This window comes from Ambystoma mexicanum, chromosome 4p (assembly GCF_040938575.1).
Source record: "Ambystoma mexicanum isolate Mex_15411 chromosome 4p, UKY_AmexF1_1, whole genome shotgun sequence".
NCBI lineage: Eukaryota > Metazoa > Chordata > Amphibia > Caudata > Ambystomatidae > Ambystoma > Ambystoma mexicanum.
Genome location: NC_090927.1, coordinates 469,261,586 through 469,284,430, shown reverse-complemented (window position 1 = coordinate 469,284,430; position 22,845 = coordinate 469,261,586). Strand labels below are relative to the sequence as shown.

The 22,845-nt window shown below is 45.2% G+C and overlaps 1 protein-coding gene across 2 annotated transcripts in view; it reads left to right on the top strand.

Moving 5' to 3' along the window:
- IAH1 (isoamyl acetate hydrolyzing esterase 1 (putative)) overlaps positions 1-22,845 on the top strand; it is a 483,285-nt gene that overhangs the window by 264,647 nt on the left and 195,793 nt on the right. For both annotated transcript variants that reach the window (XM_069605997.1, XM_069605998.1), the window contains one exon: positions 20,204-20,365. In XM_069605997.1, coding sequence (XP_069462098.1) covers positions 20,204-20,365 — 162 coding nt within the window. The remainder of the gene's footprint in view (positions 1-20,203; positions 20,366-22,845) is intronic.

Sequence of the window (22,845 nt, the reverse complement as noted above, 5' to 3'; positions counted from 1 at the left end):
TTGCTCTCGATCAGCAAATGTTTATCGTGAGTCACACGCTGTTCCTTTTGGGTACACAGGGTGTTCGTTTTGGGTAAAAGAAGCGCTTTGGTCGCATGGTGAATTGCAAGGCTTGTGCATCAACTTTGCACTAGACCACCGTAAAGGTTGTTATGTTGCTCCTAATTACTGGGATAGCGTAAGGGCATATCGGCCCTTGGCGATCGTCCCAAAAAAGAGTCAAATAAATCTAGTGATTGACATGTAGCTACAGCTGCCGGTTGAAGAAACCATTGGTTGGGATTTGGAATCGATGACAATCGCAGAATGGCAAGATGTACCCCTTTGCAAAACATAATAATAGAAATGTGTCTCAGTAGCCAATCTTTATTACAATTTATCATTTTACATATTAATTCGGCATTGAGTTACAACTAATGATTAGCACAGACGTGAAACAATGTGAACAGAGAGAACACAACGTGGAAAGTACTCCACTATTTGCTTTCGAGTATAGTGCAATGGCTTATGTTCAGCTCTAAACGTGATGCGGAAGCTGAGGCTACAATTCGAGGTGCACAATTTAATGATTTATTAGCGTTGAACCTGGGGGAACCGAGTGGTGGTCTACATGCGTCTCGATGCTGTACTGCCCATGTGCCCAGTTGAAAGACCAGCACACAAAGGTTGTACTTGCGTTTCATTGCAATATGCCACACAGAACGAACGAGTACAATGTAACCCAGCAATAACGGTCAGCTAATGATAATGGGACGAGTTCTGGTATAAAATCGTCTAACCTGAAACTTACATTATATTCGGCATTTACATTCTCTTGGTGTAATGCAGATCATAACGCAGACTCGGGTCAACGATTTTTCATAAACTGAATTTGCATGTACCTAAGTCCAGTTTTGGAATGGAGAACTGTATCATATCTTATGTTATTATACCCCTCTCTCAATTCAATTCCTTTCAGAATGGTCCCTGTCTCTCATGGTAAAAAAACAATAGAACCTTATACTGTGTGTGCGACGCGTGGGCTTCCTCAGCTCGCAAGCAAAAATTCAAAGCTGGTGACCTTCACTCAGAATGAACATACATTCTTAATTTGCAACATCTCGTGTCAACGCATCCATGAAAACTTGAATTGTGAAGCACGGGCACAGGATGAAAAATTTGGGGGCTGTCACTGCTCGCTGTTCGTGGCGCTGCTGAGGGGTAGGGGAAACTTGGCAATGACAGAATGCGCCCTATTCCAAAATTGTAGTCGAGGAAACACAAAAAACGGAGTCAAAGTGTGTCTAGTAATAGCCCCACCTCTGCCTATGTCACGGCCTCCTACCCCAATGCATGTTTTGTTCACAGTTTTCTTCTTGCGTGCCTAGTATCTTATGTAGCCTAGGTCTCATCCCTTTTGTGAAGAGCAGTTATTCAGCGGCTTGGGTAACTGTATGGTAAGGCAACTGCCGAACCCCAAAGATTCTTACACACTGTTATCCATCTGGCCCTAACACGATCAGTGAAGGTCCCACAGTAGCTCGACGAAACTGTGAAATGTGAAAGCACAGCGTTCCATTGTACGGCAATTGTAAAAATGGTACTAGTTGAAAAAAAAAGACAGAGGATAGATTTCAAAAGAGAAATTGCATACTTTATTTGGACACTTCATAAAAACATTGTTGGTAAAAATAAAAACTGATGGTAATCATTTGTACCGGGATTTGAATTGTTCAACAAGCTCTGCTTTAGGTGGACAGGGCACGTTGGCAATGTTTTGTGGCGATGTATGTGTGCTCTGAACAAAATTGCGCGCAATTCCATGAGTATGCATCTCCAGGACATTAATAATAAGATATTTCACAAAATCGAATTCCATTTCCTCATATACTGGCTTGACCACCCATTTTTTGCTTCTTTTCGTAAAGGCCATAGTGTAGCGAAGCATCCCTAAGTTTCCCGCAGTCCTAGATTGTTCACGGCCTACATTCTCGTTATGCGCTAATACCTCTAGTAATGTTCTATATTTCATCCCTTCGATGCCGAAATGCAATCTCTTTGGCCTGTACTTTAGGCACATATTGTTGAACACCTCCAAATCTCCTATGTGACAGAATTCTGTGAGTCCCTTCAGATCTCTTGAGGGCTTTGTGTGGAGGTGAAGATGGAATCAACCACTTCTTCTTCCGTGCCTGCTCCGCGGACAAAGGGCCATGTTCACATTGGTGGAAATCTTGGTTTTCTGTCCAAGAGCGAACGTTGGAACAGTGGTGCATTAGTGACCGCCATTTTTCCAATAGAATTTCCACAGACCCATCGCATGTTTTGGAGCTCCACCAAAGATGGTTGCTGAAAGACTGGGAGCACTGTGAAATACTTTCAGAACATTTTTTTTTCCCTGCAGCTGAGATTTTTTTATTGATTGATTTGGTAACAGGCCATACGTCAAATTGATGAATATTTGGAAACTGCTCTCTCATTGTCTTGGCTATTGAAACGTGTCTGGCCGTGGCTATGAGGTCAATTTGTATTCCCCTCGGTTGTAGATCTTCCAGTGATTTTATAAAACCAAGTTTCTCCATGGCCACTGAGGATTTACATTCGGACACCTGCACGACCACCGAACTCACAATTTTTTTACTTTCCATGTCCTGAAAGGGATCTGTGCAGTACTTAGCAGAAAATCACGGGCTGTCACACTGTCCATCGCCGGCTAGCTTGAACCGTTTGTCAGAGAATGTACTTTGAATAGACAATTGTTTAATTTTCCAAGCTTCACTAATGGCAGGGAATAGATAATCACGTTGATATTTGTAGTAGTGTGTTTTAGAAATGAAATGGAGTCCCACAAATTGACAGAAACTGGATAACTTCCTGAAACTAGAGCCACCGAAAAGTAAAGCTGCTGCACACAGTAGATTGCCAGCTGGCAGTTTCCCCAGCATCGGTTGAGCGGACCATGAACATTTTTCATGTAACATTTCACAGTTGGCATGTATTTTGAGGTTACTGCCTTGTGTTATACCAGTCACATTCACCAATGGCTTCCCACATACTTCCCCTCTCACTGAATGCACACAATTCAGCATGTTTATAATCTCCATCAAGCTACTGTCGAATACTATGTATTTGGCCTCCTTTATTAGACTGTCATCCTGCATTAATGGTGTTTCTGACTGAACTGTTGTGGACATATCAGCCAGACTGGACATGCTATAGTTGAGATCTTTGTCTAGTTTGTTGGTCAATTGTGTTGATGCTTCAGTCTCTGTCATTTCAACATCTGTTACTTGAACATGAATCTCAGAAAACATCAATATCGACTGGTTTTTGGGTGGCACTTTTTTGGTGGGTGTCGATTGTGTCAAGTGGTCTGAGACTGATCCAAAAGTATCTTCCAATACATTCAGTTTCATCTTCGTCTGGTGGAGCAGTTGCATTGTAGCAATGGTCTAAAAACACTTTGGAGGCTTCGCGGGTAACATTAAATTCATTTTCTGGCCATTGGGCAAAGGCATCTCGAGTCTGAACACACCGCGCCTCAATTAATTGTTCCTCCATGGTCAAAACAGTTTGGCAAGCAGCATCTCTCAGGGATGTTCAATGTAAATCTAACATACAGTATTGGACAATTTACCTTAAAAAAAGCATATTATGAAGGCCTCAGCACAAAATACTTGCTAAAAATAGAACTGTTTATAAATTACCTTATCTTTCTTTCTTTTCGTTGAAACCTTCTTTACTCTAACGTCACCAACAGCAAGCTGGTGCACCGACTCAGATCCACCTGCGCCCCGTTCTATATCCGGATCTTGTATACATCCCTAGAAAAGAGTATCCATTTAAAAAAAGTCATTTGTATTACAAATCAGATTAGTCCTTCGCACTCATGGCTTACACAGATAAACGCGAACATCGTGTACGTCATTTTGTCAAATTATACATTTTGGATTTCAACTGATTGATGGCTAGCTTAATCAATCTAAGTTGAGTGTACGAAGAACACTACTCGAAATGTTGCACTCAAGCAATTTGCAAAAAGCGCTTGTTTCTAATATTGCCACAGTCTAATAGTATCGCATCTAAGACCGACTTTCTTTCATTGGAGGGTACTGTCAGTACGCATACAAGGGATCATGTAATTGTAGTGGACGCTCCAGCATCTCCCTGAAACACAGTACTTGCATTAGTATGGATGAAAAAAATGGAAATTGAACACACACATTGGGACACAGGCATTGGTACATATCAATAGCAAACCACGAATGAAACATTGTGTAGACGAATGACACGATACATAAATATGATCAAATTATCTCATTCGATGGAACTGTCAGTACGCATACTTCTGGCTGTGGATCAACCACAAGAGATGATGGAATTGTAGTGGACGCTTCAGCATCTCCATGAAATACAGTACTTGCATTAGTATGGATGAAAATATTGGAAATCGAACACACACATTGGGACGCGGACAAAGGTACATATCAATAGCAAACCACGAAACATTATGTAAACGAATGACACAATACGTAAATATGATCAGATTATCTCAAAATTCCATGCATAAAAAAAGTCGAACAGAATAGCTAAGTAAGACTACCTGATACGCGCTCGAAGTGTTTGATGACTCCAGGCAAGACATGGATGCTGAATCTTGTTCCTTCATATTCAGTACATAGTCGTGGAGTTGTAAACGGAAAGTATTATTTGATTTAGAAATGCTAATAATGTAAGGAGACGGATTACGAGAACTTTATCCTTATTTCAAAGCATAATATAGCATAGTTATCTGTGCCCATAAATCAATTTTCTATGAGGGTTCTAAAACCAAGGACTGATGTTTAGCAAAATGGTCTCTATTAAAAAAGCAATACAATCTTATAAATATGGAAAGTATTATAAGTGACATTTACACCTAAAATAACAATCAATCCATTTAGTTACCTGCTGATTCTTCTTTGTGTACCAGGATGTGTCGTACATATTCGGGGTAAAGTGCAGGCTGCAGATGCGGTATCGATCACCCCTCTTGTCCTCCAAGACTTTTTTGACTCTACTTTCAAGCTCTTCCGGCGCATATCCGCAATATCTGACCCATTCTCTAATTCGATCTACAGTTTTTGGGAATACATGCATTGTAGTGCCTTCAGATTTCTCATGGGTCTTAGAAGGGCAACCGAAAATCGAAACATGCAGGCATTGTTGTAAATTCTGCAAAAAAAAAGGTTAACATTATTCAAAAATTACTTTGCATAAAAACATGAGGAAGAAGGAATTATAACATACATTCTTCAATGCAAGCTATGTTTTGGTAACAACAGCAAAACCAGTGCAGCGTGGGCAGCTGTATTATACGATAAAGTTCATAAACAGTTCTTTGATGTGACGAAAATCAGATCATGTTACTCGTCCCTTGAATGTGCTATCATGCATCAAAAGGAAATATGCTTATATTATAGACACGGTCCACTAAGGATGCAATTCGATGCCAATTGACACTGATGACAATTGATATATCGATAACATAACAAATTAAACTCAAGTCAATGGCAATGAGACAAATGAACATAACACTACGGAGTACGTTAACTCGAAATAGATAGAAATTTAGAGATGAAGGAGATATGATTAGGATACATGCCCCTACCTTGACCAACAAACAGTTAGATTCAGCAAGCAGAGTAGTTAGTGGCAGGAAAACAGGGAGATGTTCACAGGTAGCACGATGACGAGCAGACTCGCAGCGGTCACAGAAGTTCACAGGTAGCACGACGACGAGCAGATTAGCATTGGTCACCGGGGTTCTCAGGTAGCACGTTCACGAGTTGACTTGCAGTGCTCAAAGATGTTCTCATGATAAATATCAAGTGGTTTATAAAGAATTACAAAAAGGGGTGTGTATGTGAATGAATGACGTATATACGTCGTGGTATTATGTGGATTGCAGGGGCACGGCCTGCTTTAAGGGGAGCCTGTCTGGAGACACGGGGTCTGAGGAGGGCATGCGAACAATGATCCCTGCGCGTAAGATACCTTTGAAGTGTACATGGTGTTTGGCACCTTGGCGTTCGCGCCCCTGACAGCACCCCTTGGCAGCGCCCCTTGGCAGCGCACATCCACTTGTGCAAACTGCCTTTGATAATGGAGGGGGGATGGATGGGCCTGGGGCGTGCAGACAAGGCACCGGAACACTGCTGAATGGAGACACACTTGAATCTCTGAAAAACTGAAACAACCATTGATAAAAGTTCTGTTGTGTTTTATTTTGTTTCTTATTTTGATGGCACAAAACTACTACACATTGTAAAGTTCTGGTTGCAGCACAGTGAGGGAAAATCCCCTGTACTGACCACTGTCACTGGGGAAAGTTTCTCTAATGGCACCAACGACACAGGCGGCTATTACTTGTCCAACGTGGTGTCCAAGCCTCCCATGAAGCCACCATGTAAACAAACGATAGGCCACCAGCCTGTACCACCTGTGAAAGAGAAAGATACAAACTGTTTTTAAATGACCAAGATAAGTGTATTAAACCTTAGTTGTCAATGACAATTCTTGTATCCAATGACATTGTTGCCAGTACAAATGCTACCTAGACAATGTACAATATTGAACAACTATTATACGACTATTACTAGAGAATTGCAAGACTAAATTGGTTTGACAATGATCTATTGAAGTTACGACAATATAGGAGAAAACCATGAAATAGTAGTGGCCTAAGTGACATCACAACCAGAGTATACTTACTTGTTACTTGGATTCCGAGGGCGAACTGTTGTGCGAAGTTCGTGCATAAGCACCATCAAAATCCTCAACACGGACTGTGTGAGGCAGACTGCCCTGAAGTCTGACAGCTCGGTAACGCATTGCAGCCATGGCTCACCTTGCGATATGTAGGACAAGCATCCAGAGTTTTCTCGGCAGCAGCAGTTCTCCTCCTCGGTTGGCATTAGCGCGCACCGATTGCAGGTACACCAGGTGGAAACGCCGTCCATGCGACTAGGACCAGGCTCTTCATCGGTTGAATCGTCGTCCTAACTGTTGTCCGAAGCACCATCGTTTCCGCATCTTTCTCTTTCCAGTAATTCCGCCTCGGAATACTCGGGCTCGTACTGGTAGGGCATTATTGTTGCCATTATGGGGTAAACAAACAAAAATAATTTATAGCGATGGTACTGGTATCTGTTTGCACGTGCTACAAGCAATGAAGGTAGCTGACCAGAGCACAGAAACGAGTCGCAGAATACTCAAAGAAATACAGTGAGAGGAATGGAATAGAAAATCTGATGTGTGTTGTGAAACGGTCTGTTTATACTTATTGAGAAAAGAGGCGTCCTGCCATTTCTATGGTGACACGTCGTTAGCTGAAGCGCAGAGAATGTTGACACGAGACGTGCTTTGGCGTTGTGAAATGGGCAGTACGCGTCTAGTGATGTCAGGCTCAGGGGCGGGGGATATGATTTAGTGCCGCAAAGGCAGTCCTGCTTGGGGGATGCGATAACAGATAAGATTATCACAAGATGGCCGCGCCCTCTAGCTTGATTTCGCTTGTGTACAAAAGATGAAAACTACGGTAAAGTGCATACGAAATGTTTGTATGATCGATCAACGTATGGTTAAAAACACATGCCCGAACCCTCAGGGCAATAATATTTCTGACCGCACCATTCCTTTAACACCTTCTATGGGACAGGGGCTGCAGGACCCCACTTGGGGTGATTCCCCCTTGGGGGACAAGGAATCCCCAGAAAGGGATTTAATTCATCCTCCCTTGGGGCGGAAAGCCTCATATCTTTGCTGGCTATATGGGGATTGACCAGTATAAATGGCTGGTGCGGTTTCCGACTCTTTTAAGAGACACTTGTTACGAGAAACACAAAATCAACAGATCATCAATCTCTTTTTAGCTTAAACCATCAAGCCAACGCAGCAGCAACACCAGAGGAAAAGGAAAGGGAAGAGGAAATCCTGTGGAGCGACCCGCAAGAGTGGATGGGCGGAGTCAAGCAGCAGCTTGATGCAGAAGGCATCTGCTGCGGAGGACCCAAGGAGCCTGCGGAATGCTTTTAGCTCAAAACCAGTCTGGAGTCAGCCAAGTTCGACCGAGCAAACGGAGGAGCACTGCCCAATCCAGAAGTGGTTGACCAGCATCCGCAGTCCATGGCACCGACAAACCAGAAAGCCTATGGGCAAAAACGAGGCTTATGCGATGAAGTAATGTGGGGAACCCAGGAAGAGGCCAAACCACAGTTCTGCAATAGCCAAATAGACCACCTCCTCCGAAGAAGAATTCCACCCTGACACAGAAGTTACGTGGCTGTTCCTGGGAGTAAGGAGGAGGGTGGAGAGAACCGACATATTCCCAAGGTGGGGTGAGATCCCATAGAACTCTAGTCGGGGTGAAAGCCAAACGATCCAAAGAAGGGGAAGAGATGCAATACCCCATGATGGGGTGAGATACCAGAGAACCCTCTGAGAAATGAAAGCCAACAAGCCCACAGTGCGAGAGCATCCGGATCCCAAGAGACGGTGGATGAAACAATACCCCAAAAAGGGGTGAACGAAGCAAGAAATCAAGGTGGCGAAAGAGACTGGTGACCCCATGGTCGATTGAAAGAAAACATACTCTGGAGCGGAGGAATCCCAATTCAACTGGCATAGGCAAAGACTGTTCTACAAGGAAACGAGGAAGACTCAAGACATTCTTATTGGAACTCTGATTGTTCAGCCAGCAAAAAGCCTGGAATCCTCCAGAGAGACATTTGGGTGGGGCTCAGAAGCCAATCACCAATTTTAACTATTAAATAAGAAACCCTTTAGAGACCTGTTCTTGTCAACTTTGTTAGTCCTTTTCTATTAGTGGTAGGGTTAACATTAGGTTAGATTAGACTTTGGGAGAGTACTGTTGGGTTTGTAAGACTTACTGACGAGCACCATTTGGTCTTCTTTTTTTAGATAGGGCAAAGATATACTTTAGAGATGGGGGAAGAATAGGCCTTTCTTCTTAATTAAATAAAACACAAGTTTGAGCCATGGCCTCTTGTCCGCCTACTGAGTCTGACTTACTGCATAACAATAATCCTCTTATTGAATAACTAATTTGGCCTTAAGTAGCTGATAGATTCCTTGGAGATATGTATTGTCACTCTTCCGGGAGCAAAGTCTTGCTTGTCCGTTATCAATGTCTTTTTAAAAAAAAAACTTTATTTATACTTTTTACATTTACAGTTACAAAACATAACTTGATCTGCCCCGCTGCGGGTAGTCAACTTGGACCAGTTCAGTCCCTTGTATCCCTAACCCACCCCCCGGCCCCCATCCCACGATTACGTGAAGTCTTTGTTTTTCTTCTCCCATGTCCCATGCCGGTCTCCTTTTTCTGGTATTGCACAGGTTTGTCATTCACCTCAATCTGCTGGTTGACTTGGGGTCGAGGCGGATGAGGAGTCAACCTTGCTGGAGATCAGATATGCTACGTAGGAACCCCAGATGTCGGGGGGGCGTGCGTGTAAAGGCAGTGTTTTAATAAATTCAGATTCCACGTCTTGGCAGTATAGTACATCTTTCTGCCATTTTGCTATTGTTGGAACTGGGCCTTGACCCCAGGACATGGCTATTCTCCTGCGTGCTAGTACGAGTAGTACGTTGCAAGTTTCCTTATTGCGGGTGTTAGGTGTTTTTTCATACTAAGTAGCGCTATTGTGGGCATGGGCTTTAGTTCTTCCCCGATTATTATCTCTGTCTCTTGGAGGACTTGTGACCAAAACGTGGTCAGAGCCGGGCAGCTCCAGGCAAGATGGAGGAAGTCCGCTGCTGGCGTCCCGCATCTCTCACATTTCGCAGCTGATTCTGGTCTGTGCTTGCAACTTTTAGCTGGGGTGTAATATGTTTGGTGTGAGTAATTAAAATGGATAAGCTTAAAACGCGAATTCAGTGCGACTTTTTGAGTCTGGTTCACTATGTATCCCCATTCATCATCTGGGATGGGGGCCTGTAGAGCTTTTTCCCACCTCTCTTTTGTGCGTGCGTTTTCCGGCGCTGTATCGGTTAGGAGATATCTGTATTTTGATGAGACCAACCTTCCCTACCCTTGTGTCTGAATCACGCCATGGAGTAGCTGCCACGTTGGTGGTGGTTGTGGGAATGAGGGGAAGAAAGCCTGGATAGTATAACGCAACCTAAAGTATATAAATGTGTCTATAGAGGTGGTGCTGCCCCTCTCTTTAGCTTGTTGTGGTGTCATGAATGTCCCTTTGACGAAAAGGTCGCCAAGCGAGTGAATGTGTGTTTTCTCAGCCCATTTGAGGAAGACCTTTTCAGCTGTGAGGGGCACTCCCGGTATAAATCTAATGGGTAGGAGAGGGGAGTATCTTAGTACACCTTATTTTTGGGCAATTCTTTTCCAGATTGCATATGTGGACAGCACCACGTTTAGTTTGGTGTCTAGTACTGGTTGATGGCTGATGATGACCGCTCTTAGCAGGTTTGGTGATGCCAGGGCACTTTCAATTTGAACCTGTGGTCTGATGAAGTGGGTGGAATACCAGTAGCTCAAGAATTGCACCTGAGCGGCCCAGTAATATCGTTCCAGGTTGGGGAGTGCAATGCCACACCTTGATATCGGTAATATGAGTGTCGTGTAAGCCCCCCTTGCCGGTTTACCGGCCCAGATTAATTCTAGTATGAGGCTCTTCACTTTCCCTAGGTAAAGACGTGGGATTAGAATTGGTATGTTAGCAAACAGGTAGAGGAGTTTAGGGAGGATTACCATCTTGACTAATGATGCCCTCCCCCAGAGCGTCAGTGGTAGTGACCTCAATCTATTTACTTTCTCCTGGAGTGATTTCAGTGCTGTCTCGTAGTTATCCTGGAAAATGTCTCGGTGGTTTAGGGATAAAAGAATCCCGAGATACTGCACTTGAGTGCTCTCCCATTTAAAGTTATAGTCATCTGCACATTTTCTGGTACAGGGGCTTAGGGGAAATACGATTGACTTGGAGTGGTTGATTTTCAAGCCTGAGACCGTGCTAAATTTAATTATCTCTTGCATTATGGGGTTCAGGTTTTCATTAGGGTTTCGGATGAATAGTACTACGTCATCGGCGTAGAGAGAGATAATCAGGTTATGAGGCCCCATGGAAAGACCTCTTTGGAGGTGCGGGGAGCGCAGGCCGGAGGCCATAGGTTCCATCACCAGTGCAAATATTAGCACTGATAGTGGGCAGCCCTGTCTGGTTCCGCGTTGGAGATTGACATATGAGGATTTCGTTGTACCAAGGATAATGGTTGATTGGGGTTTATTATATAGGAGCGCTATTAGTTTAATGAATTGATTCCCCAGTCCGAGTTGGTTGAGTACCGCAAACCTGAAGGGCCATTCAACAGAGTCGAAGGCCTTCTCCGCGTCGAGGAGGACTGTGACCGCCTGGTGCGTGGGATCTATCGCCCCCATTGCTCCCAACATTCTTCTTATGCCAAATGTCGTGTTGTGTCCGGGTATAAAGCATGCCTGGTCAGCGAGTACCAGTGTCTGTATCAGGGGGATTGGTCTGTTGGATAGGATTTTGGCTAGGATCTTGTTATCTAAGTTTATTAAGGAAATCGGTCTATAAGATCCGCATTCCTCAGGGGGTTTATCTTTTTTATGCAGGAGAATTACGTTGGCTTCCCTTAGGGTTTGAGGGAGAATACCTGACTCTGACGCTTCCTCGTAGACTTTTAAAAGGAGAGGAGGTAATATAGGGCGAAAGCTTTATAGAATTCCCCTATTAGGCCGTCACGCCCGAGGGCTTTGATATTGGGTAGGCTCTTTATTGCTTCTAGGATCTCTTCTAGAGTGATGGGATCATTTAGGGGTTTGCAGAGTCCTCTCTCTCCCCAGTACAATTCTGTGTCCGCTAAGTAATTGCGTAGGATCTCGGAGTCCCTTGAGTGTTTTGCACTGTAGAGGTCCTGGTAGAAAGCGCGGAAAACTTCAACTATTTCTTCTTCCGTGTGGACCAATGTACCCTGCGGGGTGCGGACTCTTTCCACCAGAGTGGGCTTTCTGTCGGCGGCAATCAGGCAGGCCAGGAGGGCTCCAGGTCGTTGCCCCTCTCCATATTGTTCGGATCTGATGACCACGTCATAGGAATTTCAGCTTGCGTTCAGCCGTAGCTCTAAATTTGAGTAGTTCTTCCTTGAGTTCTGCTTGGACGTGTATTTGATTTGTAGAGGTATACTGTAGTTCTAGAGCCTTTAGGCAATCTTCGCTGGAAGCCAATTCACGTCGTATTATTTTTAGAATTCAGGTTTCTTTGGTGATGCACACCCCCCCCTTATGTAGTACTTTAATGTTTCCCACAGCGTTCCCGCTGATGAGACTGAATCTTGGTTGAGGTCCAGAAAGGATGTGATCTCCTCTCGTAGTTCAGTGGCGAATACTTGGTCGGTTAGTGCTCCGGGTTTAAAGCGCCAATGTGGGGTTGTTGGTTTGGTGTTCGGGAGATTACACTTGAGCGTCACAGTGGCGTGATCCGAGAAGGTTTTGGGCAGGATTTGGCATTTTCCCCATTGCAGCATACTTTGTGCAGAGACGAGGAGGTAGTCTATGCGTGAACCTGTGTGGTGGACCTCCGAATAAAAGGTGTATTCACAGTTCTCCCAATTTCCGTGTCTCCATATGTCAACCAGGTTGTACGCTCTGCATATCTCTTGCACTTGAAGGCTGGCTTTGGACGTGTGGGTTGTTGTAGCCTGCAATTTGTCTTTCCGTGGGGCTAGGTGTGTGTTTAGGTCTCCGCCCCATATTATGGTTGCTGTGCTGATCTGCATGAGATGTGAAAGCACCCAATCAAAATTATTTGCTCCATCCACATTGGGGCCATTGGAATTTACAAATGTGACCTCCTGCCCGGCTATAACCCCCTGCACCAGGAGGGCCCTACCCTCCGCATCTTTTTCCACTTTTGTCATGCGGAAGCCGGCTTTAGGGTTGATGAGGGTGGCCACTCCTCTGGCATACGATGAGTAGGAAGAGAAGTAGCGGTGGCAGCCCCAGTTTCAAGCCCAGAGGTGTTCTTTGTGTGGGATCAGATGTGTCTCCTGTATCATTGCCACATCGACATTGTGACGCTTGAGGTATTGCAGAATCTTTCTTTTTTTGGATGGAATATTACCTCCTTTGATATTCCACGTTGCTACCTTGAACTGGTCGGGTAGGTTTCTCGTTCATGATGCATGGGCTGCGTGTGGTCACGCAGTGACCTGTGGCGGCACAGTGGCCTATCCGGGGGAATGGTTGTGCTTGTCTGACTCAATCTCCGGGGACGGAGGGACGGGACGGTGCGGGAGGGGGACTGGTTGGCGCCTATCCATAAGAACTCTAATAAACAGTACCTTACACGGACAATCCCCAACTCGTCCGTTCGGCATCCCCCCAAAATAAAGTTGTTGCTGCACGTGGGGCGCTAGTTTCCTTCCAAGGGTAGGTGCTCCTTTGTCAGTCTGTGTGTGTTGTCCTGATGTTAAGCGTCGTTGCGCGGTGGTTTCAGTGCGTTAGATATTTCTGGTTCATGGCGGGTTTCTTTCTGCTCGCTCCGTCCGGGGTGCCTCCGGGCTGTTGTTTGGGGCCTTTCATCCGTGTCTGTCGAGGAACAGGTTAGCGTCCTCTGGTGAGTTGAAAAATTGAACTTTCCCTTCGTATTGAACTCGAAGTTGTGTGGGGAAGAGCATTGAGTATGTTATTTGGTTGTCGTGCAGTCGACGTTTGACTGATGCAAAGGTTCTTCTTTGGGCCTGGACTGTTGGGGAGAAGTCCGGAAAGATTTGTATGGCATCTCCGTCGTATTGAAGGTTACCTTTTTCCCTCGCCAGCCTCAGAATGGTGTCACAGTCTTTGTAATTTAGCAAATTGGCTATGATTGGACGAGGAGGTGCTCCTGGAATGGATTTAGTGGACGGAATCCTATGTGCCCTCTCTATGACGAATAGTTGTGAAAGAGCTGTGTCCCCGAAGAGGTCTTTGCAAATTTTTCTATGTGGTCCTCCATCTTGTTCAGTATTGGTTGTTTACTGACTCCGTCCACCCTTACATTGTTTCGTCGGGAGCGGCCCTCTAAGTCTTCGTTCTTGGCCATGACCGCTTTAATTTGGCTTTCTAATGTTGACATTCTTGATGTTAGTGATACTGCACCATCGTCCAGGTCCGAGACTCTCTGTTCGACGTTGTCCTGTCTGTCTTTGTGTTTATATAGGCGATGTTGGAGTAGGTCTACCTTAGATGATAGCGTGTCGATCTTGCTGTCCAGGTTCCCAATCCCTGTTTTTAAGTCAGTCTTGGGGGCCAAGTTCCCCTAGCAGGCGTGAGGTGGGGAGAGGCGCTGTTGTTATGGTGCTGTCCAGCCGTGGCCTCGGGGCTGGGGTGTTATTTGGTGCCCCCCCGCGAGGTTCTGGGTTGTGTGTAGAGGGTCCTGTCCCTGCGTTGTGGTATATGGGCTGGTCGGAGTGGACTGATGTTGGCGCTTGGCTGGGATTTCCGGATTTCCGCTATCGTTGCTGCTTGTGCTGTCAGTGTACTGCGCGGCGAGAGGGTTCGGCCCTGCCGGGTGCCTGCCTTTGTAGGATTGGCTGGTGATTTGTTTCTGGCCTACACAGTTCGTTCTGTTGTCCCAGGTCGCCAGAGTTTGCCCCTGGTTATTAATGCCTTCAGGGTAGGGTGCCTCCCCGCCCTCTCTGTTTGGGTGGGGGACGAAGCGTACCTCGCCGCGGCTCCCCACTCTTCCCCGTTATATGTTTTCCTTCAGCTCCGTCTGGAGAGCAGGGGTGTGGGGAGCAGGATGCTGCATGGAAGCCGCTAGCGCCCGCTCCTCTCCTACGAAACTACCGCATCCCGCCGATCTCACACCTCCCGCCTTTCGGCACACACTCTGCGCTCCTCCCCGTTCCGCAGCCGTACCCCTCACCTCTCTGTTGCGGCCCCAGACAGGGTCTGCTGTTATGGCCTGGACCAGTGCTCCAACCCCCACAGTCGCGCTGCTGCAGTACATGGGATTTTTTCGGCCACTCCACCGGACGCCGACGTGGAATCGCAGGCCCCGCCCGCCGCGTCCCTCCGGCTCTCTCGGCGAGGCGGGCTCACGGCTGTCGCTGGGTTGCCTCCGGTGTTTGCCTTCGGGTTGGGACCCGGCGGAGTATCGTTCTGCTCTCCCGGGAATCCGCTTAGGTCTCGGGGGTGCTGCCCGCTACGAGGCAGCCCCCCACTCCGTGGCCTCTAGGTGTCTTTGGTTCCCTGTGTCGAATTTCCCCCAGATTCCAGGCGCAGTGGTTGCTCTTTTCTTTGATCGCTTCCCGCCTGTGTGTCAGGGACGACTCAGCATCAGGATTGCGGCGATTGCTCAGGATTGATTAAGGAGTCATTCGGGAGCTCAGAGAGGAGCTGCCATCTTGGTTGGCCCTCTAGCGCCCTCTAGCCGTCCGTTATCAATGTCTATTCACTTGCTGCTATTCTCTTGATCGTGTGTCCATAGTTGTCCCATCTTAGAGGCGTCCTTAATGGGTAACCTGCCTCCTCCTTAATCATGATGCCTTCTGGGTAATCACATCTGCAAATGTTAGTCACACTTCTGTCCTGCTTCTTATTGCTAATGTCCACCCTGAATTTTTTTACTGATGCCAGGGCACACCTTCCCAAAGTCAGCACCTGCGTCATAAGGCCAGCAATCATAGCTACTGTGGCTTCATAGTAATAATGGCATTTTCTATTTCTGCTACTCATTGCTCAAGTAAACAAATGGATAAAGGAATGATCACTTCCCCCCACACAAGGAAGGCTAGAAAGGTCCTCTATTAGGACCTTGTTTTGAATGGTCCAGAAAATGCCACAGTGGCAGAGACTAACCCTCTCTGCTTGCCTTAGTGCCACTGTGACATTTGGATCAGGATACTGAGCAGGGTATCTGGTCTGTGCATTTCCAAGTTGTAATCCATTTGCGTATCTGCTGTCGTATCTGCCTGCATCACAACTTTGATGTAGGTATTGAGGCAGTGTTCCTCGCAGTTTCTGCCTCCCCTTATGCAGGTAATAAGGGTAGTCGGAGCCTGTGTGGGTCTGTAGCAATTACATTTTTTTTCATTGCAGCAGCCATTCACACAAGGCTTTGATCCCGGAAGATTGTCTACATGGAGCAGCTGTTGGCATGGAAACCCGGGATATACTGGGGAAAAGTGGGAGGCTGTCACTGTCCTGACTTCATCCTTTATGATTCTCTTGAAGTTGCCCTTAAGAGACAACGAGGCCTCAAATAGTTCTGAGGGTCACAATGGTAGTCTGATATCCCTGGCCTGTAGCCATTTCTGCAGCAGCTGGTTCCCGACCGGAAGTAGGTCGAACATTTTATCTGCCTTATAGTTTAGCTTGAAGGGGAAGGCGACATTGGCAGCGGCTTTTCAGCACTTCCTCAATAGCATATGCTGACCTCCTACACCTGGAATAGAAACTGAATGGCACAGTGACCCACTCATTAAGGAATAATCACTCCAGCAAATCACCTGGTATAGGGCCCTTTGGGACAAGTTCTGTGGCCAAACGCCTTCAGGAACCGTAGCAGCATTTATTTAAACCAGCGGTATGCCACATCTTTCGTGCAATGCTATGTGATACCAGGCGCCTCAACAGCGCAACTTTATTCAGTGAATTGTGGAGATCACACTCCAAGTGAAGTGTACATGACCACCAGTGGTGTCCACTGCTGCATGGGAGCTCCATATTGTTCTGCAGACTCCTCTCACATCAATTCGTCCACCCAACAAATCCCACTCACTGGACGCTACTTCCACGGCCTCCCCCCCCCCAGATCCACGTCGTTAGCTCCGCCCCTTCCCGTTCTCCTTCTTGCTCTGACCCCCCTTTACCCTCAACGTCCACTTAGCAACCCTGCTTCCTCCCACACCACCACCCACATGCCTGCTCACAACCTTTGCCCCAACGGCATCTATGCACCATACACACATCTGCCTCATCAGTGGGGAGCCCCTTTCACAGGCTATACCATAAACCCCCACACCCTGTTGGGGTGCAAGTGCAAAGTCCCAACCGTGGAAAGAGGTTTAGAATTCGTAAATTGAATTAGCAAGAATAGCTAGTCATTTAGTGTCAGTATTCTGCCGTTTGGTTTGGCAGTTCTGCACACGTGTTATTTGTAGTTAGTGCTGACACACTTTAGAGAGCATCACAGAGCCTTACACAGTCAAAGAAGGAGCAACAATGTAATAACGTTGATTATTATATTAAGAGGATAGAGCTAGGGCGTTATTTTATAGTTTTGTAGCTAGTAGTAGTAATTAATGCTGTGCTTTAGTTGCATTAAGGAGATCTTAGAATATGCTGTTTCATTTTATATCCAGGAACGGTTTTGGTAGTAGGTGTAAGGAATTCATGGTGGCAACAGTAAAGACAGCCACAAGTGATCGCGATCCAAGGGTGTTACAATGGGCCTCATTGCAACCCCGGCGCTAAACCATGGTGCTACTAGCACCATGGTCCATGCCGGGGTCTGCCATGGTGAATGGCGGAATTACCGCCCCATTCCAAGGTTGGCGGGGCAGTAATTCCCCATTCACCCTGGGCCCTTCCCCATTCCCATTTTTGCCCCATAGGGCTCAATGGGAATGGGAAGGCGCAAAGTACGGTGCCGCAAATTGCGGCACCGTACTTAGCACCAAGGTCCCTTTGCGGCACCCTACTTTAACGCCTGCTAAAAGCAGGCGTTAAGGTCGGGTCCCGCAAAGGGACCTCGTAATCAGGCGTTAAGGTTTAACGGCGCCGACACCTTTTACGGCGCCATTAAACCCTTAACGCCGGGGTCGTAATGAGGCCCAATATGTAGGTTGGAAAAAACGCCTAACCTAAATCTAAGATGGGAGCAAGCGTCGACCATCATATGAAAAAATAAGGCAGCCCTTGTGGCGTCTTGTCAAAGTAAAAAGGCCTATATTAATAAAGAACCTATTGCCAAATCCTTATAACTAATTATAGAAAGGGTGTGGGATAGGGATTTCAATAAAGGGAAAAGTGTTCACAAATAATAAGTCATGATGTGATTGCCAGGGGTCTCCCTTCCCCTAGTCAGCACAGGATAAGGTGGGTCTCCTGAACACAGCACACAGTCGAGTTTTCCCAGCATGTGTCGACAGCCCCGCTCCAGCTAACAGGTTCTTCCGATGGTTATAAGTCTCTTTTAAAAAAAAAAAAAAGTCTCTTGCCTAGAAGGGCTTGATACTTCAACAGTCAGTAACTTTGTTTATCTTGTCCTTGCTTTGTTACCATTGGGTCTATAATATGGTAACAAGCATTTCAATGTTTTTGGAAAACCTTCTTTGGTCTCTGCAGACAGAGGGAAGGGAGAAGTGGAGGGAGGAAAACCGAAACACCCAACAGTAGCATCTCAAAAGTCAATAATTCCTCCTCAACCCTTCCCCTTCCAGGAGACGAGCTTCCCAGCAGACCTCCAGTACAAAAGCTACAGGCTCCCCCACGTCGCATCCCTCGCCCATCAACATCAGAGCATCCACGCAAGCTCACCTATGATCCCCCTTCAATCCCTTTGTAAGGCTTTGCTGCCTCTGCCTGTGTACATTGGAATTTCTTCCCTTTATATTCCACTTTAGCAGGAAACTCGAAGTAGCTGGAACCCCCATATTTGATACCTTCTTGATATCGTTTGGGTCCTCTTTCTTCATAAAGTCTCCTGACACAGATCAGGGAAAAGAGGTATGCGGTTAGCACTGAGGAGAACTTTCTCCTTCATTGCCTCCCACATTCTCACCTCTCAAATGATTGGAATGGACCATCACCATATCTCCCTGAGTTCAGTCAGAAGTAGGCCCCTATGTAGATAATGTGGAAGCCCTCTTCACCATTCGGAAGGTAGCTGCCACTTCAGTCCCCTCCAAAAAAAAATTCCATGGTAGAAGTCGGTTACTCTGTCGGAGGTATGCCTTTAACTGGGGGGCGGGGGTTCTAAATATCTTATTGGGTAGGATGGGGTAAAGGTGTTAGAGGGAGGGGGATACCGTGCCTTGCCATCAGGTGTCCCACACCCCAAAGACCTCTCACCCAGGTGATCCTCTGGCACTGGTCCATCCCCAGGAACTGGATTCAAAAGCGATGGCTGTGTCCTGACTACCTGGACGACAGACCCCCTCCCCTAATGAGTGGGTGAGACACCTTCTGGTTTCTCATACCACTCTTCCAGTTCTATGCTTTCCTTTTGAAAATCATTGGTATCGGGTGCAGAAGGCCAGACATGAGTTTCTTAGGGAAAAAAACAAAGCTCAGGACTGGAAAAACATGTTGCATGATTCATCTGGTCACTTTGGGTCAGTGGTTTTCAAAGCTTTGCATGCTGAGCCCCTTTGCACCCTCCTGTGTAAAGATAATGTTTCCTGTCGCCAAATTGCAGAACTGCTTCTATTTCCTATTAAAAGCAGTGACCTTCCTCCCTTTTCAAAGAACTTCACTTCCCACACTTTCGCGCCTCCTGACATCTTACTGTGCTCACTATGGGTGAACGCTACAGTTCGAAGATCACTGCCTTATCTAATGTACCAGCTGCTGAGGAGTGTGTTACATGTAACTTTGAGATGTAAACCACTGACCCAAAGAGATATTTACGTGCTATATTTAAATGTTGACGAGGTCTCTCTCTTCCTCCACCCTGCCCCCTTTGTATCTGCTCTCTCTGGGTGTCGCTCTATTCTGCAGGACCACCTCTAGCATGACACATTCTGTCACAGTGGTTTCAACAGCAGCATTATATTCTAGAATGTTGATCTCGGTTGTAATGGGCTGTGTCTTATTATGAATGTGTACATTTGCCACATAGGCTGAGCAGACCGCAGCAGGTCTAGTGTTCACATTACTATATGCATAACTGCTCTTACAACTATTGTAAGAACATATTCATCATAAGGCTTTGTGGCATCCCTGCTGTAGTTAAAGGACCTTCCCAGCCATTTCCTTCCCAAGTTGGTGAAATTAGCACTTTAGAGTTGGGCAATAGTCAAATCTTTAATTGCAACATGTATGCATTGATTGGGATTTTAAGCACTCTGCAAAAATAAATACCAGATTCTTTTTAGAAGTTAAACCTTTCTGTTACTCATTGTTTGTGCAAATTCAATATTTTTTGTTTTCCACACTAATATTGCTGCTTTGTGTGTCTTTCTCCTCAAAAATCAGAAGAAAACCCTATACAGCATGTTCCATTGGATGAATATGTCAAGAATTTGAAGAGTATGATCTCCTATCTGAAGACCGTGGATGTCCCAGAGAATAGAGTCATTTTGATCACGCCGCCTCCACTTCAGGAATCTGCTTGGGGAAAGTGGTGCAACGGGAAAGGTAAAGGGATATACTTGCTTTCTTACCATAGCTTTCATGATTCAAATTAGCCAGGCTGCCGTGAAGATCCTTGGATGATTTAATGCCTCAACCTAATATCCTACATTCAAACTGATGGTTCGCAAGGGAATCTGTCTGGACAAATATTGCAACATTTTAACTATGGATCACAACATTACTTTGTGACAAAAAAGTTTGAAACGGACAGGTCATTACAACAATTCGATATTAATAAAAAAGTTATTTTGTACAAAAACAGCTTTATTACAGACGTTATACAAATAAAATGCAGTCATGCCATATTACATATTCCATATGCCAAAAGTTCAAGGACGAGCAAATGCCAAGCAAACAAAATGAATAGAATTCGAACTAGTACTGAACAACTGAACATCAACTTTCCACAAAAAACACATACACATAATGTGGTGTTGTTAGTCATTATAGGCCACCCCTTAGTGTAGACACATGATTTCTATTTATTTATTACTTTCAGTATTAGTACAACAAAATGTGCCTACTATTTTCAGTTGTACAGTAATGTTACAATTACAATTTCCCCAGCCTTCTTTAGGGCAGTAATAATTCTCAACATCTTTTAATTTTCAAACTGACAGCACCCCCATTTGTTTCTACCTGCTAGTATGTGCCTTCCATGCGCCTGATCCCCCAGCATTGCATGTTTATCCAATGAAAACAAGGCCATCGCTATAGGTTAACATCCCAGGCAACAGTTTGTTATCCAAAAGTTAGTTGCCAATGTTCACTGTCCAATGAAGGTGACTGCCATTTTGCTTTTTAGTCATCATGGGATTGAGGATTGTGGTAGCACTTTATCATCTCAACACGTGTTTCGGTGTTCTACTGTGCCAAATGTAATTTGCTCAAATACAAATAGATATATTTCTTTCTTTCAGTCTGCGAGTCACAGCAATTATTTCTGCAAACATTGGGCCTGAGATTTTTTTTTTAAATAGGCTTTTCTCCAAACCGCTCCTTCAGTCACAGAATACAAGCTACTCAACCTAATATCCAACAATACTTCAATAAACAGAATATATATTAATTCTAAGGGAAGTGTTACTTTTGTAACAGAAGAAATATGTTGCCCTTGTGTCCAATAGTCTTAACATAATTTCCTAGCCATTCAGTAAGAGGGGGGTTAGAATATAAGGAGTGCACTTGACAATGGTTCTCATTAACATATTCTCATCATTTTAAGGTGTGGAATCAAACATATTCCAAGCTGCGATTTCAGTTTGCAGCAGGTACAGTTAGTTTATTTTCATTACAATGAAATGAAACAATCAGACAGAGTATCCCCGCCAGGAATAGTGAAACCCCTCCCACCCCACAGTGAAAAAAAACAGGTGCCTTTATATAGGATTTTCTCCTAGACTAACAGTTACTAATTACTGCAACAAAATAGTGACCCCATACCTTGTATTAGTAATCATTTCTAAACGATGTTCAGTCTCTGGCCTGTGCATTTCCACATTCCATGAAAACATGTGATCCACCCAGGTCTGGATCTGCTCTCTTTCTTATAACATGACCTTTTCCCTTGTCTCTCATTTCAGCATTGCCTGATTGGCCTGCTGCTTACTATAGAACAACGCTTGATGATTTTACCCACTCCTGAGAGCCACAGGCTGCTCATACATGCATCGCAGTGCCAACAAACCCGTATTACACCATATTGCAAGGTATGAAGATGGAGTTCCAAAATCAACCCTGGGGTGGATTTTCGGAGGCCAACCTATTATGGTGAACAGGGAGACACTAAGATCTAGCCAAACCCAATCAAGGTAAGGTAGCAGAGTGGCAAAGCTTAGTCTCAGGAGGGGCTGTGAGAGTGGTCCAGGGCTAGAGTGAGTCCACACAGAACATCAATAATTCCAGTTAGACAAGGAAGTACAAACAAATGATATACAATGATTTACTAGTACCTTAAAATACACACTAAGCAAGTAAAACCTCTAGGTAAATATTGTTGTGCACTTACTATAAAACCAATATATACATTCATCCATAGGAGACGAGAGACTACCTGTTTCTGATGGATGAAATTCAATAAAAGACACTTTATAATAACCATACAACAGTTTCCCCTAGCACTTAGTAAGTCCATCCTTAAGATGGCTTAGGGCATTGTGCTCTAAAGTAAACAGATCCAAAGTTATGCCTTGCAGGCAGGTTTACTAAGAGATTGGACAATGCCAGTGGTTATGATAACAAAGTCAAAAATGTAAATAAAGTTCAGGTAAGTACACTCTCTCAATCACAGACACTGATATAGGCATAGGAAGGAATCCTTAACTAGGCCTCCACCGATGAAAGTCAGGAAAGAGTGGTTTAGGAACAGGAATTTACAACCACCTAACCCTTTAGAGACCAGGGGGGGCAAAGGAACAAGAATGCTAATTTACCCCTCGCTCCAGACACCACTGCTGAGGTTCCCGGAAACCGTTGGAGGCCCA